This window comes from Haliotis rufescens, unplaced genomic scaffold, assembly GCF_023055435.1.
Source record: "Haliotis rufescens isolate VD_foot unplaced genomic scaffold, xgHalRufe1.0.p SCAF_34, whole genome shotgun sequence".
Classification (NCBI taxonomy): domain Eukaryota; kingdom Metazoa; phylum Mollusca; class Gastropoda; order Lepetellida; family Haliotidae; genus Haliotis; species Haliotis rufescens.
In genome coordinates this window covers 1,497,055-1,522,706 of record NW_025964046.1, presented here as the reverse complement: position 1 = coordinate 1,522,706, position 25,652 = coordinate 1,497,055, and the positions used below count along the sequence as shown (strand labels likewise).

Below are 25,652 nucleotides of genomic sequence, written 5' to 3'. Positions count from 1 at the left end.
ATGTAGATCAAATTAGCAGTAAAAATTGTCGTAATGATAAATAGTGAGTGAGTATGGTTTTACGCCGCTTTTAGCAATATTCCAGCAATATCACGGCGGGGGACACCAGAAATGGGCTTCACACATTGTACCCATGTCGGGAATCGAACCCGGTTCTTCGGCGTGACGAGCGAACGCTTTAACCACTAGGCTACCCGACCGCCCCGTAATGATAAATAAAAGCATTTACAAATAAAATATATACGTACTGTTTTTCTTGTCTAGCTTTGCATAGGTACTCGCTCGTATAAAAAACTATATAAGTAAAACTATAATTTAAAAAAATCCAAAGAATGCAGGGATATGTCCCCAACGAGCTGCATTAGACTGGTTGTCAGTTCAGCAAGTAAGTGTTTCCGACTAAGAGTTAAGGAATCTTGAAAATGGCACTAAATGTTTGCTTAATGAACTATGCTCACTGATCATTTATTCATATATAGAATACATGTAGATCGCTGCGTGCCTCCTTGAAAAAATGTGCGCAGCCCATGCTTGTCGTTGGAGGCGACTAACGGGATCAGGTGGTCAGGCTAGATGACCTGCTTATCGTATCCAAATTGCGTAAATCGATGCTCATGATGTCACTTGACAACCAACACACAATCAAACAAATGATAGTGTTGACAGTTCATGTATTAAAATTCGCTCACCACGCTAAAGACCCGGGCTCGATTCCCTACATGGGCACAATGCCGTGATATTGCTGGAATATCGCTAAAAGCGGCGTAAAACCACAATCATTCACTCATGCATTAAACCTCGATGCTGGTTTGATTTAGCCAGGTGGGCTAACAGGACCTCCGCCATTTTCCCAAGAGAGGGTGCAACTGTTTAATTTCGCAGGATCGCATGTGGGATACATGTGGAATATGCGCTTCACATCACCTTTATGAATTATGCATATAATCAGTGTGCATCCGACCTAGGTTGGGTCAACAGAGATCGTCCAAACAAGTAGCTTCTTTTCTCACCAACTTCGAATGGAGAAAGGGGTAGAGCCTCATCAAAACATAGTTCAGAAACTATACCAAACACCTTTATAGATGTTAACTTACGAGTAGACGGGACATTCAGGAGCGAGTCTTGTCATCGGTTAAGCGATTATTATAGTTCTTACATTTGCAGTAAAAAGCTCAAAGGGGGCGTTGCCTATGAGCTTTTCTAGTAGTGAGTGAGTTTGGCTTTAGCAATATTCCAGCAATATCACGGCGGGGGACACCAGAAATGGGCTTTACAGATTGTACACATGTCGGGAATCGAACCTGGGTCTTCGGCGTGACGAGCGAACGCTTTAACCACAAGGCTACCCGACCGCCCTGCTTTTTTAATATCGCCAATCCTTGTTAATATATAATCCAAGTATACCAACGTATTCTATGAGCACTGGTGGTGCTGATGAATCAAGAATCATAGTCAGGTCAAATCTGGGGTTCGAACACAAGACTCGCGTGTCCTGGAACCGCGACTCTGTTCTGCGAATAGTGACCTCAGAGGAATCGATTCACCTTCCTTCCGTGACTTGCTCGTGATATTGTTGATACTCCAGATAACCTCTCTGGGGACTCCATAGGTGACATGACTGGCTCCAGTGGAATGTAAACATTGACAAGGGTCGTTGATTACAAATCAATTAACATTAATCTCTTTGATCCGATAAAGGAAATAGTAAGATTTGACTGGTGATATCGGCAAGTTCGGCAGATCCATATGTTGTCAGCAGAGATAAAAAGGGTTCTGCTATCTAATCAGGTGAGTGAGTGAGTGAGTGAGTGAGTGAGTGAGTGAGTGAGTGAGTGAGGTTTTACGCCGCTTTTAGCAATATTCTAGTTAGATCACAGCGGGGGACACCACAAATGGGCTTCACACATTACCCATGTGGGGTATCGAACCCGGGTCTTCGGCGTGAACAGCGAATGCCTAACCACTAGGCTACCCGACCCTTAGAAGGGTATGATACACTAAATATGGGTAACTGAGTGAGTCGCACTGGCAGAGTTGCGTCCCAAGGTTACAGTTCAAGATTTTCCCTGATTACGATCCTTGGCTTCTCAGCGCCATAGGGGGCGGTCGGGTAGCCTAGTGGTTAAAGCGTTCGCTCGTCACGCCGAAGACCCGGGTTCGATTCCCGACATGGGTACAATGTGTGAAGCCCATTTCTGGTGTCCCCCGCCGTGATATTGCTGGACTATTGCTAAAAGCGGCGTAAAACCATACTCACTCACTCACTCACTCAGCGCCATAGCTGTGGTCCTGGTTTCATTACAGTACATTTATAGTCACCGGTACCTTTATTAAGCGGTGTTACTTTCACTGTACATAACACATGAAGAAGGTGAGGTGAAATGGGGTTGTTATTTAAACAATATCTAATTCCAAAAAAGGAACGGGATTGGTGAACAGGCAAAGCCTATTTAACTACTCTCCATACACAGGGCATTTAACAATTAATAAGAGTAAATTGTACATAAAATAATAAATTTAGATTATTTATACCTACTCTTGTATCAATGGTATGATGCGAACATACAAGTCATACACAAATACACACATATATATCTATATATCGGTACATAACCAAAACAGTGCATCCATGCACATATCTGCTTGTACATACCCGTGAACATCCGGGGTAGAATATGTCTTCAGCAACCCATGCTTGCCGTAAAAGGCGACTTTGCTTGTCGTAATTATCCTGAGGATACTAACGGGATCGGATGGTCAGGCTCGCTGAGTTACGTCATACTTATGATGACGTCATAAACTACAACTGTGACGTCACAATGTATTTATATGTGCATAATATACTAATGTAATTAAGAATTGACTGTGTATTTCTTTCAGTTCATTGAGGTATGAATCGAACAACCGACGTGCAAACTGTATGAATCCGCGTAGCAAAAAACAAACAAATATGCTTGAACACATACGCATGTACCTCTACATACCAGCATGTCACACATACAAACAACTATTTGATTGATGCAATCGTAAAGAAGACACATATTTAAATCTTAAATCTTTTAGTTTTTGCAATGAACAAATGAACATATTGTATAATCAATTTAGCAGGGTAAGTATCAGTAGATGTAGCATTTCCATATAATACGGAATCCAAGTAATATTTTAGGATTTCCTAGGGTTTAACCTCACGTCCAAGATAATTGCACTTATATAGAGGTGTGTGTGTGTGTGTGTGCTCGCGCGCCCGCGTGCCTGCGTTTTTGTGTGTTTTGAGGTATTAGTCCGCACTGACTAATCTCACTGAGACACTATGCCACAGTTTAACATGAATACCCCACTCAGACACAGTATACTGACTCCGAGCCGACCAGTCAATGTTTTAGCCCCTTTATGTCGAGCGCCAGGCAGGGTAACAACAAGTACTATCTTTTAACGTCCTTTGGTAGGACCCAGCCAGAGATCGAACCACCGACCTTCCACTCCACGCAGACGCTCTCTCGTTGCCAATATGAAGACTAGCACCATCCCCGTGGGTGTGGTCATACTCAGTGGATAGGATGGTCAGGCTCTCTTACTTTGTTGTTGGCGTGTCAAAGTACCTCGACAGCGTGGTCGTTGCCCATCATGCTATCAATCACTGGATTATCCGGTCCAGACGTCATTATGTACAGACCTCCTTCATATAGCTAACATAATGCTGAGAGCAACGTTAAACGCGCACGCACGCACGCACAATGATGATAAGTCACACGAGGTCCTTGAAATGAGAACAGTTTCCCAACTGTTTCGAGAAGATATATTAGAGAGCCCATGTTAGTAAGAAGGTATTATTTGTCAGACGTCAGACCGTGGCTGTTATCTCGCCGATCGGAGGTCGACATATCTGTGCACGAGATAGCGTCTTAACGCTGCGTTGCATGGCAAGACGACATGGCATGTAGCACACGTATATATTACCCAATGTGACACGCGGAAGTTAGGCAAGTCTTGGTTGTAAGGTAGAACGGAATTTCCACGCAAACATGTGAGTGTTAAACTCTTTACTCATTTAATTTTATTGAAGTAACTACATTGTAGGTTTGACGTGTACATTAATGAAAACACCTAGCGTTAGAGGGGAGATAGCCTGTCCTATCACACATACCTTTCGTGTTTCTGTATACTGAACTGTGAGATTGTCCTGCTGCGTATCTATTGCACATAATTTGCGCAGTATGTACACAGCACCATATATGGTTTGATTATGAATTCCCCATGCTTGTGCTTCAATGTTTCATATTTGATTTTGTATATAGAAGTACTACTGTTTATAATGCTTTCTATAATCGTGATTGAAACGTTATAAAGTGATATCAATGTCACTAACAGTCAAATTGTAATTCATTTCAAATGAGACTGTAGCGAGAAAGTTTGAGGCAGAATGAGTGAGTTGGGTTTAACGCCGCTCTTAAAAAGTAATCCAGTTATATCACGTCGTGCCAGCTTGATGTGGGGGAGTGAGTGAGCTGGTTTTCCGCTGCTTTGAACAGTATTTCAGTTATATCACGGTGTGTCAGCTTGATGTGGGAGGAGTGAGTGAGTGAGTTGGGTTTACCGCTTCTTTGAACAGTATTTCAGTTATATCACGGTGTGTCAGCTATATATGGGAGGAGTGAGTGAGTGAGTTGGGTTTAACTCTGTTTTGAACAGTATTTCAGTTATATCACGGAGTGTCAGCTTGATGTGGGAGGAGTGAGTGAGTGAGTTGGGTTTAACTCTGCTTTGAACAGTCTTTCAGTAATATCACAGTGTGTCAGCTTGATGTGGGAGGAGTGAGTGAGTTGGGTTTACCGCTTCTTTGAACAGTATTTCAGTTATATCACGGTGTGTCAGCTTGATGTGGGAGGAGTGAGTGAGTGAGTTGGGTTTACCGCTGCTTTGAACAGTATTACAGTTATAAAACAGTGTGTCAGCTATATGTGGGAGGAGCGAGTGAGTGAGTTGGGTTTACCGCTGCTTTGAACAGTATTTCAGTTATATCACGGCGTGTCAGCCTGATGTTAGAAGTGTAAGTGAGTGAGTTGGTTTTAACTCAACCCATGCTTGTCGTAGGAGGCGACTAACGGGATCGGGTGGTCAGGCTCGCTGACTTGGTTCATACATGTCATCGTATCCCAATTGCGTCGATCAACTATCATGATATCAATCAATGGATTGTCTGGTCTAGATTTGATTATTTACAGACCGGCGTCTTATAGCTGGAATAATGTTGAGTGTGGCGTTAAACAACAAACAAAAAGACAAACAAACAAACAAACACTATTGAATAATGATGGTACCAGGTTTTCGCGAAAAGGTGAGCGTATTCTGCCCCACCGCCGGCACCCGTCACAAACACACGCAAAGGCAAGTCAGTTGTTCACCTGAATAACACGGGAACATATGACACAAGGTTCAAAATAGGAATTACAATCGTACGGAATAAATGACTACTTGGTACCAACAGGGAAACGAAATAAAGGATCACTAAAGGGTAGGATAATCTAAGACTACTGTCATCTTCGGAACAATTTGTACTTCCATATAAAGGGATATGATTTGAATTCAGTATTCTATGGAAATGCTACAACATCTACTGCTACTAACCTTGCTATTGTACAATCTGTCCATTTGTTCATTGCAAAATCTAAAAGATTTAAAATCTAAATATGTCTTCATAACGATTACATCGATCAAATAGTTGTTTGTATGTGTGATATGCTGGTATGCTGTTTGTTTATGTACCGATATATGTATGTGTGTATTTGTGTATTTGTATGTGACTTGTATATCATCATAATATTTGCAACAGTAGGCACAATCAATCTAAATTTATTATTTTATGTACAGTTTACTCTTATTAATAGTTAAATGTTCTTTGTAGGGAGGGGCGGTCGGGTAGCCCAGTGGTTAAAGCGTTCGCTCGTCACGCCGAAGACCCGGGTTCGATTCCCGACATGGGTACAATGTGTGAAGCCCATTTCTGGTGTCCCCCGCCGTGATATTGCTGGAATATTGCTAAAAGCGGCGTAAAACCATACTCCGTCAGTCAGTCAGTCTTTGTAGGGAGAGGTGTTTAAATAGGTTGAACCTGTTCACCAATCCCATTCCTTATTCTTGGAAATAAATATTGTTTAAATCATCTAAGACAAAATAGTTTGTCTCTCAGGCCTGTCTCCTCGTCCTGCTTTTGGTAGAGGGAGGTTAGCGTAACCACAGAGCGCAAGTCAGTATGTTAAGTGCGATATCAGTAATCACCAAGTAATCACCAAGTACCTGCGTATGTAGCTTACCTCGACCAACTGCAATCGATTTCTTCGACGTTGCAAAGTAGAAGCAGATGTAATCCACGCGAAGCGTGCTATCTGACAACATCGTGAGACCTGTAGTCGTTCAAGTGCATTCATGTTATGGGGAGTTGGTGTAAATGGCATACCTGAAGCGAACTGTCACCAGTAAACACGAAACACGCCCATCGAAACAAATCGGTAGGTTCATATATAGTTACAGTGAATGTTATAATGTTGCCTCTTATGAACTACTTATGAAGTGTCATTTTAAGGTGTACGTGTTGCGTGGAATGGACACCAGAAAATATATGGTGATATCTCAAATTAAGCCGCGATCAACCTGGTAGTTTTGATAACACGACACTCAACTCTCGAAAATAATTTTTGTTACAGCTAAGTTATACTCTGTGTTGCTGATATAAACTGGAATGAATAATCCTTCACTTGATCAGTTTACTTTGAATGCAACACTGAAGAAGAAATAAACCTTTTTGTGACGCCATATGTATTATCTCTACATTCAAGTGTCATATTTCTTTGGGCATTTTGTCTTTAACCTTTTACGAATCCTATTTTAAATTGTGCGGGTTTCGTGTAGCCTCCGTGTAGATCTGGAAAGGGACACAAGATTTTTAAATTCACGATTTTCTTATCAGTTGAAGTTCTGCTGAAACACGATGCACCGAATTACACTGTGGGTTGTCCTGACGTTCTCCTTCATCAAAGGTAAGCTCTTTCATCAATGGTAAGCCCCTTCACCAATGATAAGCTCCTTCATCAATGGTAAGCCCCTTCATCAATGGTAAGCTCCTTCATCAATGGTAAGCTCCTTCATCAATGGTAAGCCCCTTCACCGATGGTAAGCTCCTTCATCAATGGTAAGCCCCTTCATCAATGGTAAGCTCCTTAATCAATGATAACCTCCTTCATCAATGGTGAGCCCCTTCATCAATGTTAAGCCCTTTCACCAATGGTAAGCTCCTTCATCAATGTTAAGCTCCTTCATCAATGGTAAGCTCCTTCATCAACGTTAAGCCCCTTCACCAATGGTAAGCTCCTTCATCAACGATAAGCCCCTTCATCAATGGTAAGCCCCTTCATCAATGGTAAGCTCCTTCATCCAGGGTAAGCCCCTTCACCAATGGTAAGCCATTTCATCAATGGTAAGCCCCTTCATCAATGGTAAGCCCCTTCATCAATGGTAAGCCCCTTTATCAATGGTAAGCTCCTTCATCAATGGTAAGCCCCTTCACCAATGGTAAGCTCTTTCACCAATGGTAAGCTCCTTCATCAATGGTAAGCTCCTTCATCAATGGTAAGCTCCTTCATCAATGGTATGCCCCTTTCATCAATGGTAAGCCCCTTCATCAACGGTAAGCTCCTTCATCAATGGTAAGCTCCTTCATCAATGGTAAGCTCCTACATCAATGGTAAGCTCCTTCATCAATGGTAAGCCATTTCATCAATGGTAAGCTCCTTCATCAATGGTTAGCTGACTTGTTGGGGTTAAACATGTATTGGGTACTATGTTAAGTATCATGTAACGGTTACTGCCAGTGCAGCGATGATTTATGTTGTCATAATGACTGTGTTGTCATTGCTGCTGACGGTGACTACATGTCAGCTAGCCTGACCACCCAGTCACACAGGAGTAATGTCATCAGCCATGTCAGCAAGCCTGACCCTCCCGGTCACACAGGAGTAATGTCATCAGCCATGTCAGCAAGCCTGACCCTCCCGGTCACACAGGAGTAATGTCATCAGCCATGTCAGCAAGCCTGACCACCCAGTCACACAGTAGTAATGTCATCAGCCATGTCAGCAAGCCTGACCCTCCCGGTCACACAGTAGTAATGTCATCAGCCATGTCAGCAAGCCTGACCATCCGGTCACACAGTAGTAATATCATCAGCCTTGTCAGCAAGCCTGACCACCCGGTCACACAGTAGTAATATCATCAGCTATGTCGGCAAGCCTGACCCTCCCGTCACACAGGAGTAATGTCATCAACCATGTCAGCAAGCCTGACCACCCGGTAACACAGGAGTAATGTCATCAACCATGTCAGCAAGTCTGACCACCCGGTAACACAGGAGTAATGTCATCAACCATGTCAGCAAGCCTGACCACCCGGTAACACAGGAGTAATGTCATCAACCATGTCAGCAAGCCTGACCACCCGGTAACACAGGAGTAATGTCATCAGCCATGTCAGCAAGTCTGACCATCTGGTCACACAGGGTTAATGTCATCAACCATGTCAGCAAGCCTGACCATCTGGTCACACAGGAATAATGTCATCAGCCATGTCAGCAAGACTGACCACCCAGTCGCACAGGAGTAATGTCATCAGCCATGTCAGCAAGCCTGACCACCCGGTCACACAGGAGTAATGTCATCAACCATGTCAGCAAGCCTGACCCTCCCGTCACACAGGAGTAACGCCATCAGCCATCTCAGCAAGCCTGACCACCCGGTCACACACGAGTAACGTCATCAACCATGTCAGCAAGCCTGACCATCCGGTCAGACAGGAGTAATGCCATCAGCCATCTCAGCAAGCCTGACCACCCGGTAACACAGGAGTAATGTCATCAGCCATGTCAGGAGGCCTGACCACCCGGTCACACAGGAGTAATGTCATCAACCATGTCAGCAAGACTGACCACCCTGTCACACAGGAGTAATGTCATCAGCCATGTCAGCAAGCCTGACCATCCGGTCACACAGGAGTAATGTCATCAACCATGTAAGCAAGCCTGACCACCCGGTAATACAGGAGTAATGTCATCAACCATGTCAGCAAGCCTGACCACCCGGTCACACAGGAGTAATGTCATCAACCATGTCAGCAAGCCTGACCATCCGGTCACACAGGAGTAATGCCATCAGCCATCTCAGCAAGCCTGACCACCCGGTCACACAGGAGTAACGTCATCAACCATGTCAGCAAGCCTGACCACCCGGTCACACAGGAGTAACGTCATCAACCATGTCAGCAAGCCTGACCACCCGGTCACACAAAAAGTAGTATGATCAGCCATGGCAGGAGGCCTGACCACCCGGTCACACAGGAGTAATGTCATCAGCCATGTCAGCAAGCCTGACCACCCAGTCACACAGGAGTAATGTCACCAACCATGTCAGCAAGCCTGACCACCCGGTCACACAGGAGTAATGTCATCAACCATGTCAGCAAGCCTGACCACCCGGTCACACAGGGTAATATCATCAGCCATGTCAGCAAGCCTGACCACCCGGTCACACAGGGTAATGTCATCAACCATGTCAGCAAGCCTGACCACCCGGTCACACAGGGTAATATCATCAGCCATGTCAGCAAGCCTGACCACCCTGTCACACAGGAGTAATGTCATCAACCATGTCAGCAAGCCTGACCATCCGGTCACACAGTGTAAAGTCTTCAGCCATCTCAGCAAGCCTGACCACCCTGTCACACAGGAGTAACGTCATCAACCATGTCAGCAAGCCTGACCATCCGGTCACACAGGAGTAATGTCATCAGCCATGTCAGCAGGCCTGAGCACCCTGTCACACAGGAGTAATGTCATCAGCCATGTCAGGAGGCCTGAGCACCCGGTCACACAGCAGTAATGTCATCAGCCTTTGCAGGAGGCCTGACCACCCGGTCACACAGGAGTAATGTCATCAACCATGTCAGCAAGCCTGACCACCCGGTCACACAGGAGTAATGTCATCAACCATGTCAGCAAGCCTGACCATCCGGCCACACAGCAGTAATATCATGAACCATGTAAGCAAGCCTGACCACCCGGTCACACAGGAGTAATGTCATCAGCCATGTCGGCAAGCCTGACCCTCCCGTCACACAGGAGTAATGTCATCAGCCATGTCAGCAAGCCTGACCACCCGGTCACACAGGAGTAATGCCATCAGCCATGTCAGCAAGACTGACCACCCTGTCACACAAGAGTAATGTCATCAACCATGTCAGCAAGCCTGACCACCCAGTCACACAGGAGTAATGTCACCAACCATGTCAGCAAGCCTGACCATCCGGTCACACAGGAGTAATGTCATCAACCATGTCAGCAAGCCTGACCATCCGGCCACACAGCAGTAATATCATGAACCATGTCAGCAAGCCTGACCACCCGGTCACACAGGAGTAATGTCATCAGCCATGTCGGCAAGCCTGACCCTCCCGTCACACAGGAGTAATGTCATCAGCCATGTCAGCAAGCCTGACCACCCTGTCACACAGGAGTAATGTCATCAACCATGTCAGCAAGCCTGACCACCCAGTCACACAGGTGTAATGTCATCAACCATGTCAGCAGGCCTGAGCACCTTGTCACACAGGAGTAATGTCATCAGCCATGTCAGGAGGCCTGAGCACCCTGTCACACAGCAGTAATGTCATCAGCCTTTGCAGGAGGCCTGACCATCCGGCCACACAGCAGTAATATCATCAACCATGTCAGCAAGACTGACCACCCGGTCACACAGGAGTAATGTCACCAACCATGTCAGCAAGACTGACCACCCAGCCACACAGGAGTAATGTCATCAACCATGTCAGCAAGACTGACCACCCGGTCACACAGGAGTAATGTCACCAACCATGTCAGCAAGCCTGACCACCCGGTAATGTCATCAGCCATGTCAGCAAGTCTGACCACCCAGCCACACAGGAGTAATGTCACCAACCATGTCAGCAAGCCTGACCACCCGGTAATGTCATCAGCCATGTCAGCAAGTCTGACCACCCAGTCACACAGGAGTAATGTCACCAACCATGTCAGCAAGCCTGACCACCCAGTCACACAGGAGTAATGTCACCAACCATGTCAGCAAGCCTGACCACCCGGTAATGTCATCAGCCATGTCAGCAAGTCTGACCACCCAGTCACACAGGAGTAATGTCATCAACCCAATCAGCAAGTCTGACCACCCGGTAACACAGGGGTAATGTCATCAGCCATGTCAGCAAGCCTGACCACCCAGTCACACAGGAGTAATGTCATCAACCATATCAGCAAGTCTGACCATCTGGTCACACAGGGGTAATGTCATCAGCCATGTCAGCAAGCCTGACCACCCGGTAACACAGGAATAATGTCATCAGCCATGTCAGCAAGTCTGACCACCCAGTCACACAGGAGTAATGTCACCAACCATGTCAGCAAGCCTGACCACCCTGTCCCACAGGAGTAATGTCATCAAGCATCTCAGCAAGCCTGACCACCCTGTCCCACAGGAGTAATGTCATCAACCATATCAGCAAGTCTGACCACCCTGTCACAAAAGGCAATGTCATCAACCATGTCAGCAAGTCTAATCACCCGGTATACTCTTACACGGAATCCCAACAGGTTTCTGTTTCTGGCGATAGTTGATATTGCATGATGCATGATATTGACAGCGATATTACAGATATATTTCCCATGCTGATGCATGTGTGTCTAGCAGTGGCATCACATTTTAATGTTTGCATTGTATTGACACCGGTGTTACAGGTATAGTTGCCAATGACGCCCCATGTCCAGGTTGTATTGACACCGGTGTTACAGGAATAGTTGCCAATGACGCCCCATGTCCAGGTTGTATTGACACCGGTCTTACAGGAATAGTTGCCAATGACGCCCCATTGACACCGGTGTTACAGGAATAGTCCCCAATGACGCCCCATGTCCAGGTTGTATTGGTTGTAATGATACCGTTGTTACAGGTTGTGTTGGTTGTACTGATATCGGTGTTACAGGTATAGTCCCCAATGACGCCCCATGTCAAGGTTGTATTGGTTGTACTGATATCGGTGTTACGGGTATAGCCCCCAATGACGCCCCTTGTCCAGGTTGTATTGGTTGTATTGACACCGGTGGTACAGGTTTAGTCCCCAATGACGCCCCATGTCCAGGTTGTATTGGTTGTATTGATATCGGTGTTACATGTTGTATTGGTTGTATTGATATCGGTGTTACAGGTATAGTCCCCAATGACGCCCCATGTCAAGGTGGCGTTGCAGAACTCAACACAGATTACGAACTGACCGCTGACAGAAGAAACTTCACAGTTTTTGTGTGGGTACAACCAACTGATGAGCGGCATGTTGCGACATGCAATCTGACATGCAGTGCTGTAGCTGGATATAGGGCAACGATTAATGATACACACACCACATTAACACTCGACAGTGTTGGGAGAAACGACTCTGGTACATGGAAGATATTTGATGCAAATGACTCAGCTGTTGTCATTGACGTGTGCCACCTTGTCACCGCTAGTAAGTATTTTTACTTTAGACACACCGACTAATAAAAACAAAACAGTCGTATTTCATACTATTATTTTAAGATAGGTTTCGTAGTCGTGGTATTAATTCAGCTAAACATGTTCCACATTTTTGGTTTTGTCATTGAATAACTGTAAACCAGAAAGAACATCAAATTCCTTTACAGTAGTAAATCTATTCTGTTTGACAGTGACATTTGACATTTTGCCTTTTTGACATTATACAATATCAAATTTCATTGCATTGCATAGAAGATGACTTCTACACTTCCCTAAGTACTTGTATCGGAAATGTTTTTCAAGCAGGGTGGGACAATATACAACATGCGAGGACAATATTTAATATGAGAGGACAATATTGGTATAAACACTCTTCCAAGGGAATTATTCGCGTGGTGTCCTCCTTAGGGTAACATAATACTCACGTGCGCTGGAAGAGTGATACTTAAATATGTATCAATATGTAACACTTACTTTATATGCTGTTATTTATTATCACATCATGAGTTATTAACTTTACTGCACCGTCATTGATTAGGATTATCATATGATCATTCACTTACACATTCAACTTGGCCAAGTCGTCTAAGGCGCTGCAATTCGCTCTGCTTGAAATCTATGATCGTGGGTTCGAATCCCGGTCCGCCCCAATAATGTTTCTAGCTTTATCAGCATGATAACCCCACTCGTGGGTTTCGTCAACGTGGAACACGTCTGAGAACTGCATCGTCGGGCTCTGACTTTAAGCTGACACGCCGTGATATAACTGGAATACTGTTTAAAGCGGCATTAAACCCAACTCACTCACTCATCCATTCCTGACCCATCTAACAAACTGCATATTCGACTTTAAACCAGATCCACCACAATGCAATGTCAGCAGTGACGTAGACACCGACGCCCTTGAACTTGGCACAGAGGTCACGCTAGCGGTGGACATCAGAGGCTACTACTGTTCTGGTGGAACTGTTCTGGGCCTTGTGACTGGTAACATCACAGACGTGTTGCTACAGAACCACACTACTGGCGACCTCACCGACGCTGCCCCGAAAATAACGTTCAACATCACCTCTGACCGACTAGGAGAGGTCAAGGTCAAATATGAATGTGACACCAGGAACTGGATGCTAAGCTGTGGCGGAATTCAAAGTTTAAATGGTATAAGGCTTTGATCAATATGGTTTTACATAAGATGCGTTTGTTGCTAATGAAACCTTTATTGAATGTCCATAGTTTTGGGTGTTTGGTTTGAAATACTTACTGTTGTAAAACTTTTACATTCGATGTATTTAATAACCTTGATGTTGAAATTTCCTATTCGATGCTCCCAATGTTAGTTAGTTTGATTGTACGACGCTTTGAACATCATTTCAGTTATATCATGAAGTGTCGGCTTATTGAGATAGGAACTTTCGAATTGAAGCTATTCTTAGACATTGAAATCTTAGGGGAAACTCACGACCACGACTAAAGTGCTTGTAAAATGAGAGGGACATTTATCCCAATGCAAAACTGATCTATTTGTTTAAACTGACTGATTATCTGACATTCCAGCTGCGATCTCTACAACAGTTGTCACTTCAACAGGTATGTTAGTAAGAGTGCCACATCATATCTCAAAAAAACGAATGCGGTGTACATTCCTTGTCTCTTTAGCTTGTATACATGTTCACCTGTATCCGTCATAGAATATAGCTATCTGATTGGTCTGTTACCTGTCCGGCTGTTACCGTTGTCCAGGTGATTACTAAGAGTGTTCAGGCGCGCCACTTTTGACACTGTCTGTTCGATCATAATTGCTTGAACGCTTTCATGAAGCTTTCAATTGTTAAATGTTTAATAGTGTTTTCGAATTTCGTTCACACGTCCTTTTTGTTTAATCGTCATTGGAATATTTGTCAAGGAGCCCTGGATGATAAGTTATCAGGATGTATAATTAGGCTGTAATACAACACGGAGACTAAAACAATGGTGACGAGGGCATTGAAGAAGGGATAGCGGTAATGAGGTTAACGCTTCTGAAGAGTAGAGTCATGAGTTGTTGTTTCTGAGAGAAATCAAATGACCAAATAGAAGGGATGATGCTTTTTTCCATGTATAAAGCATCCAAAGAAGTTTGAACGTGATGTTGCGTTTTACAACTTACAACGAGAATTTTTAAATGTAAAATAGTGTTTTCGAATTTCGTTCACACGTGCTTTTTGTTTAATCGTCATTGGAATATTTCTCAAGGAACCATGGATTGTAAGTGATCAGGATGCTTAGTTATATAATTACAACACGGAGACTAAAATATAGGTGATGAGGACATTGAAGAAGGGATGGCGGGTAATGAGATTAACGCTTCTGAAGAGTATGGGCATGAGTTGATGTTTCTGACAGAAATCAAATGACAAAATAGAAGAGATGATGCTTTCTTTCATGTATAAAGCATCCAAAGAAGTTTGAAGGAAATTTCGAGTTTACAAATTAAACAATGTCTTCTGATAAAAATAACATCCTTATTGATTTTTTCCTTTAATACTCTCTTGCCAGCTGCGACATCCCCAACAAACGACACACTGACGTCTACTGGTACGTTAAACGTCTATAGCACTGAATACGCAGTGCCATTCAATAACCTTGATGCAAGTAATTCTTGAAAACGGTTTCAGCGAATTACTTCTAAGTTAACATCAGCTATGTGAGAACCAAATGATTTTGTCAGTGATTTCACTGTTTTCAGGTTTAAATAAACCTGTATTTGCAAAAGCAATATTTTTTTACACGTAAACAAAACTTTGATTTATTTTATATTTCATAAACACTCTTTAAGTTGTCTATAGTTAATTTTCATCACATATGTTGTACTAGATCGGCCACTTTAGACAACGTTTAGAAAATTGGAAAAGACTTTGGTTGGGCAGGGGAGGAAGGTTCAGGGTCTGTTCTCATGTCACTGATAAGTTATCTCTCATTCTCTCATTCTCTCATTCTCTCATTTCGTAGCCGCTAGTCCATCTACAACAACAGAAACACTCACATCAGCAGGTAAGCTTACACTGTAGGTTATGTATTACACGTACATTGCTGTCTCTAGTGAATGAGGGGGGCACGGGTGGCCCAGTCGTCTAAGGCGCCGCGATTCGCTGTGCAGAGTTGCGTCCCTTGGGCACGCCAGAAACCTTTGATTGTGGGTTCGAATCCCGGTTTGCCCCGATTATGTTTCTAGGTTTGTCAGCACCATACCCGTGCTCGTGGGTTTCACTGAAGTGGTAAACGTGTGAGACCTGCATCACTTCGGGCTTTCCTCCCACATTAGGCTGACACGCCGTGATATAACTGGAATACTGTTAAAAGCGGCGTTAAACCCAACCCACTCACTCACTCTAGTGAATGATAACGTGACACCTGGTGTCATCACTAAATTTCATGAGCAAAGATTTGACCTTGATCTTGATTAATCTTTTTAAAGGACAGGTTACGAGTATGAATTGATCAAAGGCATTTTGTTGCACAATCACATGTGGATCCACTGTTTTATAAAGACCCGTGAAGATCCGGGGTAGAATAGGTCTTCAGCAACCCATGCTTACCGTAAGAGGCGTCTGTGCTTGTCGTAAGAGGCGACTAACGGGATCGGGTGGTCAGGCTCACTGACTTGGTTGATGCATCTCATCGATCCCAATTGCATGGATCGATGCTCATGATGTCAATCAATGGATTGTCTGTTCCAGACTTGATTACAGACCGCCGTCATATACACATGTAGCTGAACTATTACTGGGTGTGGCGTTAAACAATAAACAAACACAACAAGACAAGAACGTTATTTGGATTTACAGTGGTATTATTCTTTATTCAAAACATCCTCTTTCGATATATACCAGTACTACACATAAACAGTTGTTCGATGGAAAATGTGGGGACCCTTCTTTGAGAGAAAGTAACAGTAAATCTTGTAGTGCTGACCGGGAACATCATCTTCATGTTCATGTTTACTTGTTTTCTGTTCGATAGAGGCGTCTTCAGCAGCAGCAGCAACAACAACAACAACAACAACAACAACAACGTCGACAGGTACGTGAATAAAATATTATGTGCAACAGGTTGTAAATATCTGTAGATGTGCATCGAGTTATATGGCGAGAGCGGCCTTATCGCTATTTAAACTTTTCACAAGGATGTCAAAGAGGATTTTCCAAACCGTAATTTGCTTCACAACACAACCACGCTTGAAACGAATATAAAGGACTGTGTGGGTACTGCAGCTTTCTACTTATATAAGAATACAGTGGATGGATACTGAACTGTTTGTGCAAGTTGTGGCGTAAAAGGTTGTAGATAAAATTGCAGTAAAATACGTTTATAACGAACACGCTTATAACGAACTGACGGATATTACGAACTTAATTTTTGGTCCCGGCCATTTGCTGTATAGATGTTGTATATATGCTTATAACGAACTACGGTTATAACGAACTAAAATTAAAGGCCCATTTGGGTTCGTTATAACCGTAGTTTACTATACAGTAAAGAACGGTTATAACGAACTAAAGGGGACTACTAATTTTATAACCGTAGTTCGTTATAAGCATATATACAGCATAACTACAGGACATAGTCGGGACCAAAAAAGTAAGTTCGTTATATCCGTCAGTTCGTTATAACCGTAGTTTACTGTAGTTTATATCCTCTTTGAATCAAAGGCGCATCTCCAACGGATTCTACGTGTATTGGAGGAGTAGGACTACTTGGCGCAGAATACCAGATGGTTGGTGACAGAAGCAACTTCACAGGCGTCGTATGGGTACGACCAACTGATGGCCGGTATGTCGTCACCTGTAGCCCCCACTGCAGCCCGGTGGCTGGATACAGTGCCACACTTAATGATACACACTCTACACTAACCATAGACAGTGTTGGGGAGGCAGATGCTGGTACTTGGAAGATCGTGGATGCAACTGTAGTGAATCCCATCCCTGTAGACGTGTGTCACCTGACGGCAGCAGGTGAGCTAGCATACACTCATCATCGTTTGAAAGGAGGACTTGTCATGTTAGGTGTAGATCAGGAACCAGTTGCATAAGTTAACATGATATGGATTATTTTCTAGAGCTCTACAGCAGCATTTGACCGAGTCGTCTGCCTGTAACACAAAGACGAAAAGCATGGCGTCGTCATATCACACGATAAAGAAATAAGTGACGTATATATTATTCCAAATCAATCACAAATATTATATATTATATCGTATATACTCATATGATAACACAAATGACTATTCTAATATATATTCAAAACACTATAGAAATTTAAACCGTCAACGCCAGAGAATAGCCAGTCTCTATTATCCGCCGAAACAGATTCAGTTGATTGTAATAGCTGAAATAGTGGGAAAATAGTGATGACGCCAGAACCCGCCACGCACACTGTTCAGAAATAGTAAATGAGTCTTGCCTGACGCTACACAGGGCAACGCCTGGCATGCGGCGGAAGGGTGTAAACAGACCAGAAAATCCAGAAATATTAAGAAAAGTAATGTTTTCTTTTCTTGACAACCTCTCTTTATGGATACATATCTCATCCATTATCCTTATTACCCTTTCTGGAGGCGGTCGGGTAGCCTAGTGGTTAAAGCGTTCGCTCGTCACGCCGAAGACCCGGGTTCGATTCCCGACATGGGTACAATGTGTAAAGCCCATTTCTGGTGTCCCCCGCCGTGATATTGTTGGAATATTGCTAAAAGCGGCGTAAAACCATACTCACTCACTCACTATTACCCTTTCTGATAAAGGTAATCGTATCCCGATTGCGTGGATTGATGCTCATGAAGTCAATCACTGGATTGTCTGGTCCAGACTCGGTTATTTTCAGACCGCCGTCATATAGCTGGAATATTGCTAAGTGCGGCGTTAATTTTGTTTTTTTAAAATAGTACATTTTTATTAGAGCTCCCACAGTGTAGCATCAGCAGTGACGAGGACACCGATTCCCTGGAACCTGGAGCACAGTTGACTCTAACAGTGGACATCACCGACTACTACTGTTCTGTGGAGACTGGTTTTGATCTCACGACTGGTGCTGTGACTGAAGAGCTGGTGGCGAAACACAACGTCACTGGTGTATCAACCAAAACCGTCAACCAAACATTCAATGTTGATGTCACAAGACTAGGAGATGTAATGATCAACTTCCAATGCAGCAGAAGTTGGACTCTAACTTGTAATGGAGTCCAGAAGATGTTGAAAAGTGAGTTAAGTCCAAAGCCTAACCAATCATAACACTGGTCCCATTTAAAATATGAACGATTCATCATATGACACCATCTAATCATAAGACGTGTATCCCCGATATTTTCATTTATATTTTGCGAACACAATGACTATAGTCTCTCTAAAGACACAGCTGACGTCATTATAAATTAATTTTTGGTTCTTTCTGGAGAATGTTTACGTAGTTATTCGTTATTTGAAACAAAAATATGTGTGCGTTATTTATTCAATATTGATATATTCATGTTATCTGCATTTTTCACCACATGGGTATTTATTGATTATCAAGTGTTCATTAAACCGGGGGGCACGGGTGGCCCAGTCGTCGAAGGCGCCGCAATTCGCTGTGCAGAGTTGCGTCCCTTGGGCACGCCAGAAACCTATGAGTGTGGGTTCGAATCCCGATTCGCCCCGATTATGTTTCTAGGTTTGTCAGCACCATACCCGTGCTCGTGGGTTTCACCGAAGTTGTAAACGCCTTAGACCTGCATCACTTCGGGCTTTCCTCCCACATTAAGCTGACACGCCGTGATATAACTGTAATACTGTTAAAAGCGGCGTTTAACCCAACTCACTCACTCACTCATTAAACCAGGTGTTAAGTTTTGTGTTTACATCCAGGTCCACCACTGTGCAACATCAGCAGTGATACAGACACCAATGCTCTGCATCTTGGTACATATCTGACTCTCATGGTTGACCTCAGAAACTACTACTGTCAATACCATGCTGGGTTTGGCATCACCACTGGCAGCATCAGTGACGTGTTGCTACAGAACCAGACAACGAACAACATCACCAACACTGCCCTGACCACCTCCTTCAATGTCACGGCTGATCATCTCGGAGACGTCAGTGTTGCCTTTATGTGTGACGGAGTGAACAAGGCGCTTGAATGTGGAGGAGTTGGCAATTTGACAGGTAGGTCTATTGTCCAGTGTTTCTGATATGGATGGCTATATTGCAATTGGGCCAATGACAACCAGGAACACAAATAAGCCAGTTTCCATTGGACGTAAAATGCAAAGTAGCGGTGGAAACTATATCAAAGGATCACCAGCATATCCTGACCGACCGGAAGTACTCGCTATTCATACAACTGGCTTAAAAAAAGCTTTAAAATATGTTTGTAGCACTCGAGCATTGTAATTTCATGTAGTTACAACTAAACGTGAAGGTTAGCCTTTTGCAGAATCAGCTTGGAAACTTCTTAGCATTTTATGATTTAGTAAAATTTTAATGCTTGTGTCTTCTTTTCTGTATTGTGTCTTCAAGAACCGTCATTAAAATAACCCGTTGTATGTTTGGATACATATAGATTTCATGTTAATCTGTAACATCACGCATATATAGTAGATGCTAGTAAAACGATATTAGTCAGAAGTCTGGAATAGTGTGTTTATTGATTAGCGTTCTCTGAAAAATGTTTGATTTGTTTGTTTGTTGTTGAACGCCGCACTCAACAATATTCCAGCTATATTACGGCGGTCTGTAAAATAATCGAGTCTGGACTAGACAATCCAGTGATTGACATCGTAAGCATCGATCCACGCAATTGGGATCGATGACATGCATCAATCAAGTCAGCGAGCCTGACCACCTAATCCCGTTCGTAGCATTTTACGACAAGCATAGTTGCCTTTAACGGCAAGTATGGGTTGATGAAGACCTATTCTACCCCGGCATCTTCACGGGTCCTATGAAGAATGTAAATGAATCCTGTATTGACACTGACTGCTATTTTAAGACTCAAGAATTTAGAATGGTATTTGAACACTGGGTTCTGGGGTACCAGAAGAAGCAATAACGTGTGTCAATCAGCTGACGTTAATATAGATGCACTAGAATCAGATTCTTTAGAAAATAATGGCAATTTTCCAACATTTCATCTTATATCTTCGTAGAGGCCGCTCCCACAACCACCTTCTCAACGTCAACGTCAACGTTAACGCCGACATCTCCAGGTTGTACATACATGTCTGAGTGCAATTGTATAGAGAACCCTGAAATACGTTTTATCAGTTTTCTAGCAAATATTTATTTTCAGTGTTTTCATGTCCCCGAGGACTCCATTTGTTAGCATGAGTCATATAGATTAGATACACAATGTTTGTATGAGTTATCAGTCAATAGGATTGCCAAAAACTTAAGGATAAGAATAAGAATATCAGTAGAGCGGCTATGGCATTATGTATTGTTTGAATAAACTGTGGGGATAGTTTTTGTAGAGTTTAAACTACAAGGGCAGCACAATAAGAAATGTCAATATTTATCACATAATTTAAAAAAATTGAGATTTAAATAATTATTTCCACACTATTTTCAGTCTTTCTATATGACGCTAAATATTTTCAGATTGTTTTGTCCTGTTAATTCTTCTAAAAAAACTCTTTCACCCCACAGAATTAAACTTTTATTGCTAAATGTACGCTAATTGGAAATAAAACAAAGAAGAGATTTAACGACAAAATGAACATTATGTCAGGTATATCCGGGCGTGTCAGCTTGATGTTGAAGGGAAACTAGGCAGCCATTGAGTGAGTGAGTGAGTATGGTATTACGCCGCTTTTAGCAATATTCCAGCAATATCACGGCGAGGGACACCAGAAATGGGCTTCACACATTGTACCCATGTCGGGAATTGAACCCGGGTCTTCGGCGTGACGAGCGAACGCTTTAACCACTAGGCTACCCGACCGCCCCTTGAGAATACTCAGTGAGGGTGATGGTACTGTGCGTGGGCGTTGTGTGAGTACATGTCGTTGACACAAAGGTAAATTTATGAGCTGTAAAAAACGATCGTGGCGCCTCCTTGGTTGCTGCCCTGACAGTTTGGAGGGTTGGGCGTTTTCTTAACATGTTTATGACACGTTGTTTAACAAGTTTAGATGAGAGCTCTGGCCTATACTTATAGGCACAGATGATTGTAATAAGGTTGTATTCTTCTTGGTGTGACATTATGGAAACAAAAAGCTCGAATACATTCTCTTTTTTAAAGATGTTGATATAAAATGACCCATAGGGATTGCGCGTTAAGATAGGTCCTCAGCAACGATTGCGTATTGGACTACACGACTAAATGATTCGATAGTCACCATACACCACGATTTTGGACGCTGTTCGTGCTAACCATCACTGGAGTGTCTGGTCCAGGATCTATTTGTTTCTTAGTGACAAATCTCTTTCATTTAGCTGGAAAATGTGCTGAGTGCGACGTTATTAGATTTCTGAATGTTTTAGTATTCCTAGAAATATTTTTTATGTGAAATGTACACGATATTGAGTATTTCCATTGGGCATGGCCGCAAAACTGTCGTTCATAAGACTATCAGCGACGTATGATAACGTTCATATGTCAGGGGTTAACCTCGCTGACTTGGTTGATGCATGCCATCGTATCCCAAATTATTGGATCGATGCTCATGACATCAATCACTGGATTGTCTGGTCCAGACTTGACTATTTACAGACCGCCGTCATATAGCTGGATTATTGCTGAGTGCGGCGTTAAACAACACTCAGTCATTAACTTTTTTCATATCTAACATTTTGTTTTCCTTCTAGAAACAACGTCAACCTCGACCAGCACTCTCCCCACCACGTCACATACAACGTCACATACGACGTCAGAGGAACCGAAGATGACGTCAGATGAACCGTCAACGACCGCACGTTCATATTCCACCGGAGATGCAGGGCTATCATCAGATCTGACTGTCGGTCTGTCGGTCGGCCTGAGCTTATGCGTAGTGTTATTTATTGTCTTCGTTGCATTCAAGATCTACAATGGAAGACTGACAAAGGAGAAACAAAACAGGTATATGCCTGACACGAACGAGGATCGCGGAGTAGACTTGAAAGGTATGACAAATATGCATGAAAATGAAAATTACGTACCTTATGTTGCAAGTACTGAGGTTAAAAATAATAATCCTTAAAACTCACGACTGTCTCAAAACTATCAATCGTATACAACCTACCTTTCGATAATCTAATTTTCTCATTCAGTGTGAACGTTTAACACAGCAGTGTTCGGGAGTGATTGAGCCAAAATGAATTTGTATTGTCCGCAATAGAAAATTAATGCATTCGAGGTTGTCTGACGCATGTAAATCGAAGAACAAACTAAAATCAACACGTCTCACATCAGCGTCACCTCATGTCAGAGACCACTATGAGCCAGTCCTGTCTACACACACCACTACGTCTACCCAATGTTGTATGGGGTAGAAATAGCTGTAGAAGTGCAGGAAGTCATCGAGCGATACCCATAGGCCGGAATACCTAAAACACCACCTAGTCCCAAAACGTAACAAATCTCTTTCTGCAAACAGTGGTGCTTAAGATGGCGCGATATGTCAAGGCTTCGTTTAAAGATTGGAAGGATCCGTGATTGCAAATAACGCCAACATGAAGCAGATAGTTTTATCCAAATGATGTTTGGATCTATACAGTTTTCATGAATGCAGTGTATTCATGTGAAACAGCATGGCCGCATACAGGGGTACCGTTGGTCCAGTCGTCCGCAACAGAACGACGTGAGCGGCGGTCGGGTAGCCTAGTGGTTAAAGCGTTCGCTCGTCACGCCAAAGACCCGGGTTCGATTTCCGACATGGGTACAATGTGTGAAGCCCATTTCTGGTGTCCCCCGCCGTGATATTGGTGGAATATTGCTAAAAGCGGCGTAAGACCATACTCACTCACTCACTCAGAACGACGTTGGCTCACGTCACGATGTGGTGTTGAACCCAACTCACTCACTAACACCACAAACATATTATACCAACAGTCTCTCCGTGTTGGCAGCTCTGTAAAGTAGGGACGTCAATGTAGAATAGTATCTGAATTTAGAATGTGAAAAGAATAATATAATCTTGTATTACAATGACGTCGGGGCACGGTTGACCCAGTAGTCTAAGGCGCCGCAATTTTCCCTGATATTTTTTTCTAGATTTTTTTGTCAGCACAATATCCGAGATCGTGTTTGTCAGCAAAGTCATCAACGCGTAAGACCTGCATCACTTTCGGCTTTCATCACACGTCAAACTAACATGCTGCGATTTTACTAAACTATTGTTCAAAGCGGCGTGAACCTCAAACGATACGTCAATTATATTTCACGAAACAAATTGATAAGTGTTGTAGTTAGTTGAGCTTTTTTTGCAATTAATAAGCAGTAGTGTGAGGAACAGGGTGTAGATGGTGACGGAGGGTATCTACACAGTAGATGGTGACGGAGGGTATCGACACAGAGGATGGTGCTCCTGCCCTGGCTGTTTCAACAGCTGAACCCTACTAATACTGATTAGTAATAATCGGATATACTGATTTACTGATGTATAAAAAACATAATGTTTAATATACAGCCCTTGTCCACTTGATCCATGCTCGTATAACTCAATGTGTGACATGGACTATATTGACTAAAAGTCTCCTGCAGTGGTAAATGTAAATTTATAACTTGCTTTGTACATAACTACTGGTTGAAACCAGTGTTATTGTTGTCCCGTTATCTGTGCTAAAGCATGAAGTATGTTTTTCTCTGAAATTATAGTTACATGTCTTGTGGTTACTTGAAGCATGTTTTTCTCTGAAATTATAGTTACATGTGCTTGGTTACTTGAAGCATGTTTTTCTCTGAAATTATAGTTACATGTGCTGTGGTTACTTGAAGCGTGTTTTTCTCTGAAGTTATAGTTACATGTCTTGTGGTTACTTGAAGCATGTTTTTCTCTGAAATTATAGTTACATGTGCTGTGGTTACTTGAAGCGTGTTTTTCTCTGAAATTATAGTTACATGTCTTGTGGTCACTTGAAGCGCGTTTTTTTCTGAAATTATAATCATCTGTACTGTGGATACTTAAAGCATGTTTTTCTCTGAAATCATAGTTACGTGTGCTGTGGTTACTTTGTTTCTGAAATAATATTCATCTGTGCTGTGATAACTTGAAGCATATATTCTCTGAAATCATAGTAACCCGTGCTGTGGTTACTTGAAGCACGATTTGTTTCTGAAATTATAATCATCTGTGCTGTGGTTAGTTTAAGCCTATTTTTTCTCTCTGAAGTTTTCTGTTACCTGACCTTTGCTGCGGTATCATTTTGAATCTTCAATAATCAGCGCTGTTTGTGACCTCTTAACTTTTCTATGACGTGTGCTGTGTGTTTTTTTAAAAATCTTCTATTACCTGTGCAGTAGTTACTTTCACCACTTCCTATACCATGTCTGTGCTTTCCCCTGAAATCTGGAGATTTTGCTTCTACAATAGTTTCTTATGATATCTGGTGTTACCTTAGTGATTATCCCCAGTAATATGTTCACTGAAATGAGTTTCTGAGAGTTATCAATGATCAATGACAAAGGACCATATACAATGTATGACAAATCCAAACAGAAAATAAACCTGACCATGGTCACAGATCGTCGCTATGTGTTTAAAAATGTCGTTGCAAACCTAATTTAGATACTTGATGGAAGGATTCTCATAGTCACACGAGTCTCTGATTCTCATAGTCACACGAGTCTCTGATTCTCATAGTCACACGAGTCTCTGATTCTCATAGTCACGAGAGTCTCTGATTATCTGATTCTCATAGTCACACGAGTCTCTGATTCTCTGATTCTCATAGTCACAAGAGTCTCTGATTCTCATAGTCACACGAGTCTCTGATTCTCATAGTCACACGAGTTTCTGATTCTCATAGTCACACGAGTCTCTGATTCTCATAGTCACACGAGTCTCTGATTCTCATAGTTACGAGAGTCTCTGATTATCTGATTCTCATAGTCACACGAGTCTCTGATTCTCAAAGT

General features: G+C 42.9%; 1 protein-coding gene across 4 annotated transcripts; it reads left to right on the top strand.

Moving 5' to 3' along the window:
• The first annotated feature begins 3,844 nt into the window (after nt 1-3,844).
• Nucleotides 3,845-25,264, top strand: LOC124126521 (mucin-5AC-like). Of its 4 annotated transcripts, none has more exons than XM_048380973.1 (13): nt 3,845-4,024; nt 6,965-7,034; nt 12,277-12,576; nt 13,443-13,742; nt 14,139-14,171; nt 15,120-15,158; nt 15,573-15,614; nt 16,584-16,643; nt 17,273-17,575; nt 18,516-18,815; nt 19,460-19,759; nt 20,743-20,802; nt 22,403-25,264. In XM_048380973.1, exons 2-13 carry the CDS (start codon nt 6,986-6,988, stop codon nt 22,774-22,776), a joined length of 2,160 nt encoding a protein of 719 aa, XP_048236930.1. In that variant the 5' UTR covers nt 3,845-4,024; nt 6,965-6,985; the 3' UTR covers nt 22,777-25,264. The 4 variants fall into 4 exon arrangements, with proteins under 4 accessions (XP_048236930.1, XP_048236933.1, XP_048236932.1 ...); XM_048380975.1 differs by lacking the exon at nt 3,845-4,024 and adding an exon at nt 4,193-4,212; XM_048380974.1 differs by lacking the exon at nt 3,845-4,024 and adding an exon at nt 6,308-6,506.
• The last annotated feature ends 388 nt before the right edge of the window (nt 25,265-25,652 follow it).